Source organism: Mesocricetus auratus, unplaced genomic scaffold (assembly GCF_017639785.1).
Source record: "Mesocricetus auratus isolate SY011 unplaced genomic scaffold, BCM_Maur_2.0 Super-Scaffold_4256, whole genome shotgun sequence".
NCBI classification, from domain to species: domain Eukaryota; kingdom Metazoa; phylum Chordata; class Mammalia; order Rodentia; family Cricetidae; genus Mesocricetus; species Mesocricetus auratus.
Genome location: NW_024429182.1, coordinates 30728907 through 30745089, shown reverse-complemented (window position 1 = coordinate 30745089; position 16183 = coordinate 30728907). Strand labels below are relative to the sequence as shown.

The following is a 16183-nucleotide window of genomic DNA, read 5'->3' as shown; positions in this document are numbered from 1 at the left end:
CTCTAGTTTTATATAAAAATGTGTTTGAAAAGTGTCTTACCAACCTCCACAAGTTTAATTTTTAGTTAGCCAGGATGGCTCTTCCAAACATACTACTACTTAGAGCTATTCCTTGTCACACAGAATAATTCAAGAGGTCTCAGTGCAGGCAGAACATAAATAAGCTCATTACTAAGTGAGTTAATAGCTCATTGTACAAATAAGTTGGTGCTATCTAAAAGAGAGTTAAGGCAGGCAGATACCTTAGCTTCCAGGTCCTGCCTCTTCTCTGTATTTACCAAGCAACAGCAAGGCTTTGAAACGGATTATAAATTTCAGAAGCTTTCAGATTTAGATAGTGGCACAAAGACAAAGAACAATCCATCAAGTTTTAAGTTTTGCCTTTGCCAGCATCTAACAAGGTAACAAATCCTAACAAAGATATAGGAACCTAGCAAAGCTAAAAACAAAATTAAAGTTAGGAGGATGTGACTATTGAATATTGTGGTATCTACAGAAAATACCTAATGCTTCAACTGTTCTTTTCATTTTCATTTCACAAGAGGAAACAATACCATTTCCATTCTCTACAAACCAGCAGTTCGTGGTTTTCTCAAATATTCCTTGTGCCAATGGACCAAAATATGGGTTTTTACAAATGTTGAATCCGTTGAGTTACTAAAAGACACTTGTTATAGAAAAATAGAAGAAGAGCAACTGGGGCGGGGGGACAACAACTTGTCTTGGCAGACGACCCATTTTACTAGATATTACAGGATTTTAGGTGCCAAAGAAGTGGCTCAATCAGTAAAAAGCACTTGCTTTGCAAACATGAGGGCCCAAGTTTGACCATGTGAAAACCCAGGTATGAAAATCTGGGTGGGGCGATATATACCTGTAAATCCAACATTGTGGAGACAGGAGTATCCCTGGGGCTTGCTGGTCAGCTACTTTAGGCCTGTCTCAAAAGAGGTAGGCAGTGTTCTGAGGATGATACTCAAATTGTTCTCTGGCTTCCACATACATGTGAGCAGAGTACACATGTATGTATATTCTCTCACTCACACACAAATAAAATTAAAGTCACAAAAATAAATATATCAACGAGTGAAGAAAGATCAGCAACAGGTGATCTTACACTACAGATAGTTATTATAAAGATAGTATTTCAAATCAGGGGAAGTGATGTGACAATGGCTGCACATGGGAATAACAAGACAGCTGGGATTTAACTTCATTTCCTGACTAACAAATCTTAGATCCATTCATTTTTATTTCATCTTATTTATGCTTTCATTCAGCATTAGTTAGATGCTTATAGGTAGGGTGGCTAGGTACTGGTACAACTGCTATAGTAAAGACATATACAATCAAAGTAAACAAACATATACATAAGTTCTAAGTTATATACTCTTAGTTCAGTCAACAATAATTTCTCTAAGAAAATGACAGGGGAGCCAACCATGCAAAAACCAAATCAATATAGCAAAAACAAACAAGGACCTAAGGAGTATATGTTTAAAATAAAAGACCAAGTACACAGCCCATGAGGTGTGAAAAGGGTTAGGGGTGGTGGCAAGGCTCAGCATGTAAAGTGCTTGCTGTCAAGCCTAATAACCCAAGTTTGATCCCTAGAACTCATGTGGTAGAGAGTACTGACTTCCCCAGCTTGTCCCAACCTCCACTCTAACCACAGCCAACTCGCCCAAACACCAAATAATGGAAAGGTGGTGGGTTGGTGTGTAGGTGGTCGGACAGGAATGTAGAAGAACAGAGTTAAACTCTTTAATATGCCCAAAATGCGAGTGAAGCACTTGCTGATTTCTAGTGGCTGATGGACAGAAAATGAAAGGACAGAGATTAGGAAACCACTGGTTAGAAATGATAATGGCTTGAACTAAAGCTACAACATTACAAACACACAAGCTCAGAACTGATATTTTTAATAAGGGAAATAACTGAAGGGAAAGAAACTTGAAAAACACAATATTTTTGGTCAGAGCTTCATAGGCTTAGAAACATTAAAGCTATAACCACTGTCATAACAAAACAAGCCTCAAGTGCAGGTTTGAACATGTCTGAAATGGTTATTAAATACTGATTATATAGGAAACAACTGTGGCCTCAAAACAGTAAGAGACCCTATGACTGGTGAAAACAGATACTATTTATTTATTTATCTATCTATCTATTTATTTAAGTATGTATGTGTGTGCAATACACATATGTGTGCAAGTGCCATGCTTGTGTGCAGGAGTGGAGGGCAGAAGCTGACATCTGGTGTGTTTTTCTTATTGCCTCCACCTTATTTTTTAAGACAGGACTCTCACTGCAACTGGAGCTCTCTAACTGGCTAGACTGGTTGGTCTGTTGCACTCCTTAGCGTCTTCCCATCTCTGCTGCCCAGTATTGGGATTAGAGGAGTACACTGTCACGCCCAGTTTTATCTGGGTGCTGAGGTTCTTAGCACATACAGTAAGTACCTTATCCCCTAAGTCAATTCCCTAGCCAAGAAGACTTCTTAGAAAAATTTTACTTTGTTCTTATATCATTTAGCTTTTGCTAGCAGATACACACACCATTTCTTAAATTAATAAACATAATGCAAACATTAATCACTGGATTGATAATTATTCAACATACATGAGATACATTTAAATCACTTAATTTAGATTTCCTTAATAGTTATTTTATGCATTTTGCTGTTGGTTTTGGTGTTTTGAAAGAGGGTCTCATTTGTGTAACTCTAGCTAGTCTGGAACTCATTATGTAGACAAGGCTGCTCTTGAACTCAGAGATCACAGGATTAAAAGCATGTGCCACCATGCCTTACCCATGTTGTTTTTTTGAAGAATATTGCAAATAGTGCCAATTACAACTCTAGGTCACTAACAGGCCCCTGTTCCTTAAAATTCCTTATAATCTTTTCCTCCCCAGTCTGTCTCTCAGTAGAAAGACACCTTTTTCTCAATCCCTATCTCTTCTGGCAATACAGTACAGTGGTTAAACACTAGCTTTTAAACCAAACCACCAGCAGTCATATCCAGGTCACTAATTAGTCTGGCAAACTAATCTTTTAGTGCCCCAATTTTTTCATTTGCAAAACAGCTCATCTTTTTTAAAAGATTTTATGTGTAAGTGTGGGTGCCTGCATATACACATGTGTACCATATGTGTGTGTGTCAGTGCCCAAAGAAGCCAGGAGGCAGTATTGGACCTCCAGAACTGGAGTTTCAGATGGTATTAAATCACCTGATGTGAATGCTTCAGACTGCACTGGCATCCTCTACAAAAGCGGCTAGAGCTTTTTAATCCCCGAGTCATCTCTCTGGCCTCTTGATGATTATCTTAAGAGCTATGGGAATACCAATGTATGTAAAGCTCTTCAAACAAGGTAGCCCACATTAACCACACACTACTTTCTTCTTCTTTTTTCTTTTTCGTTTTTTTAGATAGGATCTCACTGCATAGCTCACACTGGTATCAAACATGAGATTCCCCCTGCTTCTACTTCTCAAATGCTGGTATCAAAAGCAAATACCAACATTTCCAGCCCATACTTTTTATCACATACACACTTGTCCCTCTTTCTATAGCATGGACAGCTGAACCCTCCAGCTGTCACAAAGAAGCAAGTTCAGTATCATTTGCTACCCCACCCACCCCTAGCAGAAAGGGTCTCACTCAACTGCCCAGGCTGATCTAACTTCAAACTTGACGTTTATTAGGTTTCTAAAACTGTATCCATTCCTTGAGGGAAACAGTATGGAGCTTCCTTTCAACCCAACAAGTATATTACAAAATTCCTTTATTCTTAAAGAGCCATCTACTTTTTAATTTCAAGTGAATATTCACAAATGTTAAACAGCAAACCAAGCAGAAAAAAGTCCCTGTGCTCATAGTTTATATTCTGAGAGGACAGAAATATATATATAACATAAATTGAATAACATTATGTGTTAGGTTGCAAAACAAAAACCTATTAAGAACAAAGTGCATTAAAGGTGTTAATGACCCAGAAGAGGAAAATTAGTTAAGAAAAACAGCAAATTCTAGATAAGGTAGCACCAGATAAGAAAATAAGGGAGTCGGGAGTGAATATATTTGTAGTATATTCCCCAATACAAGCACAAATATTCAAAGCAAATATTAAACATGTCTTCAGTTTTGTTATTTTCTAATTATTTTTATCTTCAAATTTAAAATATTCAGATACATCAAAAATGTTTTTGTAATTGCAGGAGAAAGTATATTAAATAGCCTGTTGCCTTTTGTGTGAAATGAAGTGGCCTCTTCATTTTTAGGACAAACCTGAGAAAATATTCTCAACTGTCTCTCTAGGAATTATTTATTTAGTAAAAGAAAATATTTTTTGTTTTCTAGTTCTTTGGATTTTTACCTGCCTCCACAATCAAGCACTAGGATCTAAAGTATGCTCCACCAAGTCTGGTAGAGTATTTTTGTTTGTTTGTTTTTCAGGGTAGGGACTCATACAGCCTAGCAGGCCTTGAACAGCTGATTCTATCCTGACCTTCCAGATGATGAAACTATAGGCTTGAGTAGTCAGGCCTGAATGAAAAGCAATTTAAAAACAAAAATATAAGAGTGCTTGGCAGGTAACTCTGACATCCTGAGTTCGATTCCTAATACATACATGATGGAAAAAGAGCTGACTTCCCTGATCTCTACATACTTGCTGTTGAGTATGTATACACACATACACATAAACATACAAAAAATAAATACAGTAAGAAATAAACACAAAATATGAAATACTCCTCGGAAAATAGTATTCTGAGTGCAATATTTAGTGGAAACTTTTTTAAAAATATTAACCAAAAAGGCTGAGTATACTACCACAAAAGTCATATACTATGATATTAAATTTTAATTTCTTCCTTTTTATAAAATACCCTCCTGTATGAGTGCATGTTTGTGAGTATGTAAAAGTTAGTGCAGACATGCATATGCAGGCCAGAGATCAAGGCTGGGTGTCTTTCTCCATCACGCTCCATCTTACTATTTGGGCCAGACTTAGATGTTTACAAGTGTTTTACCTGCATGTATGTATGTGCATACCTGGTGTCCATGAAGGCCATAAAAGGACACTGGATCTTCTGGAACTAAAATATGGATGGTTACAGAGTCACCATGTGAGGGCTTGGAATCAAACCTGGGTCCTCTGCAATGGCAACAACCCTTTTTTACCTTCTATTTTGAGGCAGGTTCTCTCCCTGAACCCAGAGCTCACCATCTGGCTACACTGGCTTGCCAGAAAGCCCCAGGAACCTGCCTGTCTCTGTACCTCCCCACCTCTCTCCCAGTGCTACCATACTCCAGCTTTTACAAAGCATTGGAGATCCAAACTCAGGTTCCTGCGCTTCCTTCCTGGGAAGGTATTAGTGACTGAGTCATCTCTCCACCCCAATTTTTTCCTCTTAAAAATTATTTTTGTACAGGGTGTTTTGTTGTGACATTTCCAAATATGAATATATCGTACTTGTTCATATTTACCCTATCACCTCTGACTCTCCATTTCCAGCCTTTCACACGCCTAGTATTCCAACCTTTACTTCCATGATATGCCCCCACCATCCTACAAACAAAAAAATCATGTGATAACTTGTCTTTGTGAGACTGGCATAGATTGGAAATTTTTTCAGTTGCTAACATGCTAACCTTCAAGCCTTTGAAAGCTAAGGCTATAGCTTTTACAAATTAGGATGCTATCATTTGAAAGAAATTTCATCCTTAACATATGGGATATATCTGAAGAAGGCTATCCTTTGAGAAAAGAAGATCCCAGGCACATTTCATGTTCTAAATTACTAATTCAAACACTTCCTGCATTTTATCTCTTAGCACTGCTTTTCACTGACTTTAACTAGAAAGACAAACCTCACAGATGAGCAACATTTATAAGGTAAAGCAGTTTTGTCTTCTATACTCACTCTTTTTAATATTTTAGCAGATCTCAACATGAAATGAGCAAATGTGAGCTCTAAGATTCACTAACATTTGTAAAGGCAGAAGAGTTATTTCTATCAGGAAATACTTTCAGATGTCTGTACTCAAAACCTTTAGACAGTAAAATTTGGATTCAATCCTTAGGACCAGCTATTCTATTTTTGGTTATGAGTCTAGCCTTTAGCAGCTGAGCCATCTCTCCAGCCCTACTAGCTATTCTAAATCTTTAAAACTACATCTAGAAAACGTTTTACTTTGTATGAAATTAGAAAAAAACTGTAATACATGCCTCTGCAGAAAAATTAAGAGTAGAAAGACAAATTGAACACCCACAGTTCTATTGTGTAATTATAAGTACCTACTCTAAGCATACTATATTATCGGCTTGATTATTCCCACTTAAACCCAATTTTTTACCTATATAGTTTATTGAAAACTATAAATATTTTTTGATAAAACCTCTCAATATAGAAAGTTATATACTTACTAGGAATACACATAGAAAAAGTTTTTAAAAGGGGCTAAAGATGTAGGTCAGTTGTGCTTAGCATATATAAAGTCCTAGGGTTCGATCCCTAGCACTGCAAAAATTACATGTGTTGTAGACTACACAGTGAATTTGAACACTTAGGAGACTCTGTAGAAAGAAAAAGAAAGAGGGTGGGGGGATAAATATAGCAACTTCCTACCTGGCAATAAGCAAAATTATTATTTTGTTGATTTTCTATGTTTCAAAGTATATACACTCAATATTTTGAGACCTAAGCATGAATAATTCTAGAACACTTACAAGTTTCATGTAGAAGAAGATACAGTCAAAGGTTTGGGTAGATAATATTACCTACCCCTGAGATTTATTAGTCTTTCCCAACGAAAGCAAAACAAACAAATCTCAGGTAATTTAATAAGAATTTTAAAGACTTGTAATATTGTTAAAGGTTGTGGACCATGAAAATGATATTATTTGAGTAATTCTAATTTTAAGAAGCTGGTTTAAAAATGATCTGAAAGCTAAACTACAAGTATAAAATGGAATAAACTTCTTGAAGTTGTTTTTCTCAGGTATTTGGCCATAACACTGACATATTGACAGGCTACAAAGGAAAAACACACTGTATTCTACCAAGGCATTTTTATTATATGAAATCTACAACATTCTCAAATATTTTCAAGTGGAACAGAAACTCGTCTACAGTACTGAAAATAATACCTTTTATTGGTGCTATGATATACTCTTTCTAGCTTCACTACTGCCTCCTATCAAGCTGTCCAACTTTTAATATACGGTACATTCATTTTAATCTTCCATAATTTTTTCTCTCCCAAAAGACTGATAAAGAAAATCAATTCTCATATGAAGCTCTGCTTTGGTACCCTCCTACAACACTATACTTTTCTGTCTCTAGATCTGTGTTGTCTTCACCTATCTACCTGAAGAAACAAGATGTTTACCAACCTATCTTGAGGATTTTATACACGATTTAGTACACAATTGCTCAAATACTTATTCAATGAGATCAATTTCATCTAGCTCAAAACTACAACGCATTGAATAAAATATAGTAAGGTTTAAATTTCACCCCTGCCCCAATACCAGTAGTTATACCAACTCTACATACATCTAACACTTTAGAACACAGCTCATCACAGTATTCCTAAAATATGCTCCTATGGAACACACAGAGTACTTTATTTACAAATTAAGCTAAGATTTGCCAATCAACCTCCATCAAGTAATTGCTTTTCTCAATTTGGAGTAGAAAAACAGTAAAGGTATAGATAGATTCTCTTCCATGAGGGGCTTCTTCCCTTAATTGTCTAAAGCCTTTTAGATCCTTTAGAAAAAAAGCAAGTGACATATAACTACATCAAAATTTCGGTGTGCTGTTTATATAGAATTATGCCATCTAAGTGTTCTGTCGATGGAGCTATTTTGAGAATCAGATATTTTATCTTTTACGTATGCACACCTGTGTATGTTTTTTAATCTTTTGGAAATAGGGATCAATACATGTCTTAATGAGTTCTTCTATTTTCATCCCACATTTAAACATTTTCAGAGACTTTTCTAAAATAAATGGAAATTACAATTGAATCATATGCAATATCAAACTTTAATATTCTATAGTTCTGAACAAGAGACAAGTTCAGATTCTAAACAACAAAAGTCTCCAATGTTTAAATATATACATAAAAGAGTTCTATACTTGGGCTCTTTTGAGCTCCTATAAACCTTTCACTTTTTCATAAAAGAGGATGACAGAACTTGGTGGGAGGGGTTAAACTACTCAGAATAAGTCTCTCTCTCTCTCTCTCTTTTTTTTTTTCTCAAATTTTTCAACCAATTTCTGAGTTTTGACTGAGGTCAAAACCCAACCTCAAATTTAACTTAGAGTATTAAAATCTGTCTGCACAATTTATTTTGACTCAATTACTATTTGCCCTTATACATCTCAATTTTTAAAATTTTGAGGCTTTTTTCTACAATAATGATGCTTTTATATTTCTATTTCCAAAGAAAACATTTTGCCCATTAAAAAGCGAGTATTAAACTAATCTTCAGCTGCATTTTAAAGCAGCTGTTCTCAACCTTGAGTCTTGAGCCTTGAGGGTCAAATGACCCTTTCACAGGGGCCACTTAATACCATCAGAAAACACAGATAATTACATTATGATTCATAACAGTAGCAAAATTACAATTATGAAGCATCAGTGAAAATAATTTTATAGTTGGGGGTAACCACAAAATGAGAAACTGTATTAGAGGGCTGTATTATTAGGAAGGTTGAGAACTAGTTTTAAGAGATATTTTAACTCATACATGTATCATTTTAATAGTAATGTAACTGAGAAAAAATAAGTTTAATAAGGTTATTTAAGATTATTTTCATCAAAATATCTGGTGTTCAAAAGCAAAATTCTTAATTCACGTCCATTAGTCTCATCAATGATGGATATTTTATAACTTCAATCTATTAAAACTAGAAAAGGCAGCCGGGCGGTGGTGGCGCACACCTTTAATCCCAGCACTCGGGAGGCAGAGGCAGGCGGATCTCTGTGAGTTCGAGGCCGGGCTGGACCGATAGCCTCCAAAACAATACAGAGAAACCCTGTCTCGTAAAAACCAAAAAAAAAAAAAAAAAAAAAAAAAACAACAACAACAACAACAAAAAAAAAACTAGAAAAAGCTATCTTGGACCACATTCTTTCTTCTTTTTAAAAATAACTTACTTATTTTTACTTTATGTGCATTGGTGTTTGTCTGTATGAGCATGTTGATCTCCTGGAACTGGAATTATAGATAGTTGTGAGCTGTCATGTGGGTATTGGGAATTGAACCCGGGTCCTCTGAAGAGCAGTTAGTGCTTTTAACTACAGAGCCATCTCTATAGCCCCATGTAAATATTCTTAAAACTTTCAAAAATACCTCCACCGATCAATTTTTAAAGAATCTTAAAATTTGCCAGTTTTCTAAATCTTTCTTTTAAAGGTGTGTGTGTATGTGTAAACCAGGCTGTCCTCTTAATTCGTGGATGCTGGGATTGAAGGCCTACACTACCATGTCCATCTTAATCCTTTTTTTTTTTAAAGATTTATTTATTTATCACATATACAGTGTTCTGCCTACATGCCAGAAGAGGTCACCAGACTGAATTGTAGATGGTTGTGAGCCACCATGTGGTTGCTGGGAATTGAACTCAGGACCCCTGGAAGAGCAGTCAGTGCTCTTAACCTCTGAGCCATCTCTCCAGCCCCTTAATCCTTATTTTTAATGCTAGCTGGTGTTTCTCAGTTGCCTCAAATGATAAATGATATTCCTTCTAAAATTTAACTTTCTTGAGAATACATACTTTGTCTAAAGAGAAAAGAGTCTATAGGAATGGGAAGAATACTGGTTAGCTGACACAAGCTAGATCATTTTAGAAAGGGGACCCTGGATTTAGAAAATTCCCCCACTAATCTGGCCAGGAGGGAAGCCTGTAGTACATTTTCTTGATTGGTGATTGATTCGGGAGGGCCCAGCTTACCGTGGGAGATCCCATCCTGGACAGATGATCCTGGATGGTGTTAAAAAGCAGGCTGACTTCTCCATCAGTTCCTGCTTCATTTGAGTCCCTGCCCTGACTTCCCTCAGTGATGGAGTATACTATGGAACTTTAAGAGGAAATAAAGCCTTTCCTTCCCAAGATGTTTTAACACAGCAACAGAAACTAAGACAAGTGCTATAAAGCATAGTTTTAAAATTAATTACTTAAAGTATGTTGGGCCTTTCAAAAATATACCATCACTTTAGAGAAACAATACACATCTGTAGCTCAATTTAGAACGTATGCAAGCATTTAATCAGGTTTTAGAAATTGAAAGAACAGATCTGAGTCTCAATCTTACTTCTGAGCAAAACAATTTAGTAACATAAACAAATTTTGTTTATAGGTTTTCATGTTTAGTACTATTATAAATGCCAAAAAGATACAAGCCAAAACAATTGAATATACTCAGGTTCTAATATTTTCCTTCCTTCCTCAATGATCACACTACAAACCTTCCTGTGGTATAGATAAGATTTTAAACAAAATCTAAAGCATACAGAATTATTTGTATTTTTCTAGAAACTTTTTCATACTTTGCATTCACTGTAGTTTACCATTCTGGAATGTTCCCATATAACCTCCTAAAAAAAATCCAAGAACATGATCCAACTCCTTTTAGAATCGCTTCAAGTATAAACCCTCCCGCAGCTGTAAACTATTCTACCCTCCTCCTTTTCTTCCCTCACCTGTCATCCCTACTCTCCTTCTCCCTTAACTTTAAGCCAACTTTCTCTAAATTTTTGGCTTGTGTATTCATTATATAATTATCATAATAGTCATATACAATTATTATTTTAACTGTTTCCATACCACTTGGGGACAAAGATCTGACGTTTTCATTTCTCTGCTTTTTTACCCCAGTTGGTCTTTTTGAGACAGGGTTTCTCAGTGTAGTCCTGGCTGTTCTGTAACTTGCTTTGCAGACCAGTCTGGCTTCGAACTCACAGAGATCCACCTGCCTTTGCCTCCTGGTGCTGGGATTAAAAGTGCTCACCACCGCTCTTGGCTTTGATGTTTTCAAGGACAATGCCTAACTCCACTAATTAGAGAAATATTTGTACCATCAACTAAGCTAGCCTAACACTTTCACTGTATAGATGAAGAGACTGAGATTTGCTATAATATGTTCACAGCACCTGGACTACTCGGCTGCTCTCTAACATGGCATCCTCTTTACCTACTATACCCCATCAAATGCTTGTTGGAAAGCTCAACAGTATGTGCAGCAGATCAAGGAAAATTTTTACATTTATTTATGGAGGGAGATGTATCCCCACAAGTGAAAGTCAGAGGACAACTTCAGGGATCAGTTCCCTCCCTCCCTCTACCACATGAGTTCCAGGGGTCAAATTCAGGTTCTCAGGCAGCAGCAGCCTGAGCCTTTCTGCCATCTTCATCTATGCAGCAACTTTAAAGTCATAATAGTTAACTAGGTATCTGAGAAATACACACCATAAGACGAATGAAAACAAGTACTACATGATACTGGCTTTAATTACTAACATAGTATACATCGCTTTGAGATATTCAGTCATCTTTTTTCTGAAAAAATCATAACCACACACAGTCTGCAGAATACTGTTCTAGAACACATTTATATATCTAACTTATATTCCAAGCAGCTGTAGCTTTCATCAAGTTCTGCCCACTCAAAACACTTACTCAGTTATGATTCAGATTTTAAGCTAATATATTGTAAATTTTTTTAGTATCCACAAATATTGTCTAACACTTGCAAAATATTTACATACATCAAATACTGGTACAAAAACATGACAGACTCAATTTTTTATCTATTTGAGATTATCATTTTAGTTTTGCTACTAAAATGTAAGACTTTTATATCTTTTGGCTAATAAATCAAGATATATATATATTTAATAACTTGACAACATTGTAAGTTTCATTTCTAAGAGTAGACACTATTAGATCACATGGGAATATTTCTGAGCACAAAACACTGGGCATAACGATATTTTAAAATTTTTATACAAAGGAGGAAAATATTTGTCATTTGGAAGACAAAGATTTGTTATGTACACAGTAATTTTGAAAATATCTACAGTTTAGCTATATCTATATGCTACTTTCTAGAACTTCCATGCAGCTACCTATCTCATCTATATGTCTGTTTCTCCATCTGTAAAACTAGATAAACTACAAGAACTCTACTGTTCCTTCTGTGTTTAAAATCCTGTGACATCAGTTTGGGGTACAACTAGCTATTTAAAAATAATGACCCGTGGGACTGGAGAGATGGCTCAGATGGTTAAGAGAACATCCTGCCTTCCCAGAGGACCAGATTTGATTCCTAGCACTCACTCAGGTGGCTCTCAAACCTCCTGTAACCTGAGCTCCAGTGGATCTGACAAACTCTTCTGGCCTCCAAGGGCAACTGCACTCACACACATGCACACACATGTTAAAAATAGTCTTTTTTAAAAAAAAACTTTTTAAAATGATGGCGTGCGAATGGGCTGTTCTTTTAAGATGTTCTACATCTGCCCCAAAACACTATAAAGATGAGTAACAAACACAGTAATATAAATCACCAAATAAAATAATCTACAAAACTAATTTGTAAATAGTTAATGTTACCAACTAATTCTACTTTACCGACAAATGCAAAAACTTTAAAGAGAATTTGCCTTCTAATGAGTTAAGCATTCCCTATTTTAGTGTAATTAGTCAGCAATAGATGTGAAAATAGTAAATGAGCATCCAAAGACAAAAGAAGGATACATTATTTTACATATATACAATGCCCAGGTTCAGATTTTAGATAATATTCATTTCCTTGCACTACTGTGATTAGTACACTGAGTTATATGATCAACAGTATAGACTTCATTTTAAAAAACTTAGTCCTCGCCGGGCGGTGGTGGCGCACGCCTTTAATCCCAGCACTCGGGAGGCAGAGGCAGGCGGATCTCTGTGAGTTTGAGGCCAGGCTGGACCGACAGCCTTCAAAACAATAAAGAGTTAACCCTGTCTTGTAAAAAAACCAAAAAAAAAAAAACCCTAAAAATTTAGTCCTCACAGCAATTTTCTGAAGATGATATTGTCCTCACTCCTCTTTATAGGCAAGGAAACAGGCCAAAAAAACCAGTCAGTCAAGTTCATTCAACTAATAAATAGTCAAACTCCTATTCCAGGGGCTGGAGACATAGCTCAGCAATTAGCAGCCCTTAATGCCCAATCAAGAGGACTCAAGTTCAGATCCCATTACCAAGGAGCAAGCCCATAACCCCAGCTCCAAAGGAGATGAAGACAGGAGACTAGCTGGAGCTTGCTGGCTTCCGACCTATAGGAAAACGCAAGCCTGACGTTTATGGAGGGGCCATGCCTCAAAGCATAGGGTGGAGAGTGACAGCAGATACCAGACACTCTCTGTGACTTCCACTTCCTGAGCATGTGCCCACACATGCAAGTGTGCAGACGCACGCTCTCTCTCACACACAAAATAAAAAATGTTGGTAATAAATTAGTTCACCTTCACTAACACATTCCTAATATTTAAAAATGTCTCTATTACTGAAATTTTTTAATTAGCCGGGCTCATGTCCACTACATAGCAATTATTGTATAAAGTACCTTAGTTTTAGTATCCTATGTTAACTTTTCTCTTCATAAAAGGGCAGGAGTATACAGATGGTGTAAACCAAAAGCATGGCACAATTTGAATTACCTATAACCTCTAGTAGAATAAAAAAATTTCTAAGGCTGGGTGCTTAACTCCGTGGTAGAGTGCTGGTCTGGTATGTTTGAAACCCTCTGTTCTCCCTAGCACCGAAAGAAGAAAAGACACAGACAGATAGACACACACATTCATGCAAGTCTAAACTTATGAAAGACGTTGTGTTCATGCATTCATTTCGTGTCACTGAAAATAATTTAACTTTCTCAGATGAAACGGAAACATTTAGTAACACTAAATTTCCAATGGCTGAAACTGACAGTGGAAAATAAAATTTAACCATCTTTCTACACGAGTCAAATTTATTTTTCTAAAGGTATTTCGCCCTACATGCTGTTTAAAATGCTATGTTAAAACTATATACGAGTGGTGGGTTCAACTTCCATCCTACAAAAGGCTTTTCCTCTCTCTACTCGTGTAGCTCTTACATCTGGAACCTATCTACCTGGTCCCGAGAGTTTGGTTCCCTTCTTGGCTTCTCGGTGGATGCACTCACCCTACGGGCCATGCCCACCACACCCCTCCAGTCCCGCGCCCTGCGCTGCTCCTCCTCCTCCCGAGGTGCCAGCACCAACTCAGCACCTATCAGCGCCGCCCCCCAGGCCCTGGCCCAGCCCCTCCTCGGACACGTGTGCGAGTGTGTTTGTGTCTGTCTGTCAGTCCCACGAGGGGACCCGGCTCGCTTACCTAGAGAGAAGCGCCAACTTCTGCTCCAGCAGCATCTCTAGTTTCTGGCCCTGTTTGGAGATCCAGTGGTCGACTCCATGCAGGCGGTAGCACATCTCCAGCATCAACCTGAAGTCCGCCACAAACTCGGTGATGCCCCTGTACTGGCCGCGGGAGAACTTCTCCTCCATCTTCAACAGACACATGCCCTGGCCAGGCTGCTGCGGGACGACGCGACTGCCCCGGCCCCCGCTGCGCCGCCCTTCGGCTACCTCTTCTTCCCCGGCGGCAACGCCCCCCAAGGGCTGCAGGAAAGGGGCGGTGAGGCCGCGGTGCTTCTCCTGCAGGAACTCGCCCAGGATGCGGTAGCCCTGCTGCAGCTCGTAGGTCAGGTCCTGCTCCTTGCAGCCACCGCCTGCGACCACCGTCGCCTCCGCCACCTCTTCCTCCTCGTCGTCCAACGAGGAGGCACTCCTCCTGCGGTCCAGCCCCGAGGCCCGGGCCGCCGCCGCCTCCTCCTCGTTCCCGTCCCCGGCCGTCGGTGGCGGCCGCTCCTCCTCCGCGGCCCGCTCCATCTCCCCCGGCGTCTCCGGCACGCTCATGTCCCCCGGCAGGCCCAGGCTGGGCTGAGAGGAGCGACCGCTCGAGGCGCCGGGAGACGCGCGAGCGCGGGCCGCTTCCTTAGGGCTCCGAGGCGCCGCGCAGCCCCTGCCGCATCGGGCCTCGCTCTCCAGCCGCCGGCCGGGACCCGCGCGCGCGGGGGTCTCAGGCTCGCGCCCGCGGGGCGGGGTTACATGGCGCGCGGGGGAGGGGGGAGAGGAGAGCCTAGGTGTCCTCCTCTCCCCTCCCCGCGGCGGCGCGAGGCCCGCGCCGGCTTCACCCTCCGCACCCCGCCCGCCCGCTCGCCCGCTCACCGGCCCGGCCGGCGGGGCCTCGGCGCCCCACCCCCTCCCGGGCCGACGGGGCGCAGGGAGGGGGCGAGGAGGAGTGAGAGGGCTCTCCTCCTTCCCGAGTGGGCCGCAGCACCGGGCCGCCGCGGCTCCGGCTCCTCCTCTCCCTCACACCCCCTCCCGCCCCTGTCTACCTGCGGGGGACCTGGGCAGGAGGAGGCGGCGCACGGACCGGGCCCGGCGACAACTGTCAGTTAGAAGCCCCGCTGGGCGGGGGGGGGGCGAGGGGAGGGGCAGGGAGGGAAGGGGGAGGGCACTCAGCCCCCCCGGCCGGGGAGAGCTGGGTAGGGAGGCAAAGAAAGAAGCGCCGTCGCCATTCCCGGCGCGCGTGCGTAGTGGCACAAAGTGGCCCCGCCCCCTTTCATCCCGCCCTGCGACGCCAGAGCCAGGACTTGGCTCCACCACCGGCTCGGAGGCGGAGCGTGGGGGCGGGCCGATGATGTCATCAGTATGCGGACTTCTGTGAGGGGTGGGGTGGAGGGGGAGGCAGAGCGCCTGCGCGGTGCACACTCTCAGGAAGGGTTTAAGATTGCTTTCTTGAGACCCTTAGAGATCTTAAAAATTTTAATATTAGTTTTCTCAAAGCATTCACTAGTTAACCCTTATTAAGGACAAGTGAATAACGAGAAAGCACAGCAGCAAATCCTCTCCGTTGTAAAACAGCATCTTTGCACCCCTCCTCCCTTGTGCCTACCGGTCTTTTTTCATAAACCTAACGTTTAGGAAAGGATGGAAAGGAAGTTTAAGGACTTCACAAAAGAAGAGTGGAGGATTGTAGAACTCTAGTTCTCGACACTCCAGATCCCAGTTAACAGTTTTTAAACCCGAATCCT

At 40.1% G+C, this 16183-nt stretch overlaps 1 protein-coding gene across 5 annotated transcripts in view; it reads right to left on the bottom strand.

The window, feature by feature from the left end:
* Positions 1-15284, bottom strand: part of Kiaa2026 (KIAA2026 ortholog) — an 81438-nt gene extending 66154 nt beyond the window's left edge. For 4 of the 5 annotated variants that reach the window (XM_005063705.4, XM_013114852.3, XM_013114855.3 and 1 more), the window contains exon 1: positions 14422-15284. In XM_005063705.4, coding sequence (XP_005063762.1) covers positions 14422-15002 — 581 coding nt within the window. In that variant the 5' untranslated portion in view covers positions 15003-15284. The remainder of the gene's footprint in view (positions 1-14421) is intronic. The other variant, XM_013114863.3, reaches the window with a different exon arrangement.
* Between the last annotated feature and the right edge of the window lie 899 nt (positions 15285-16183).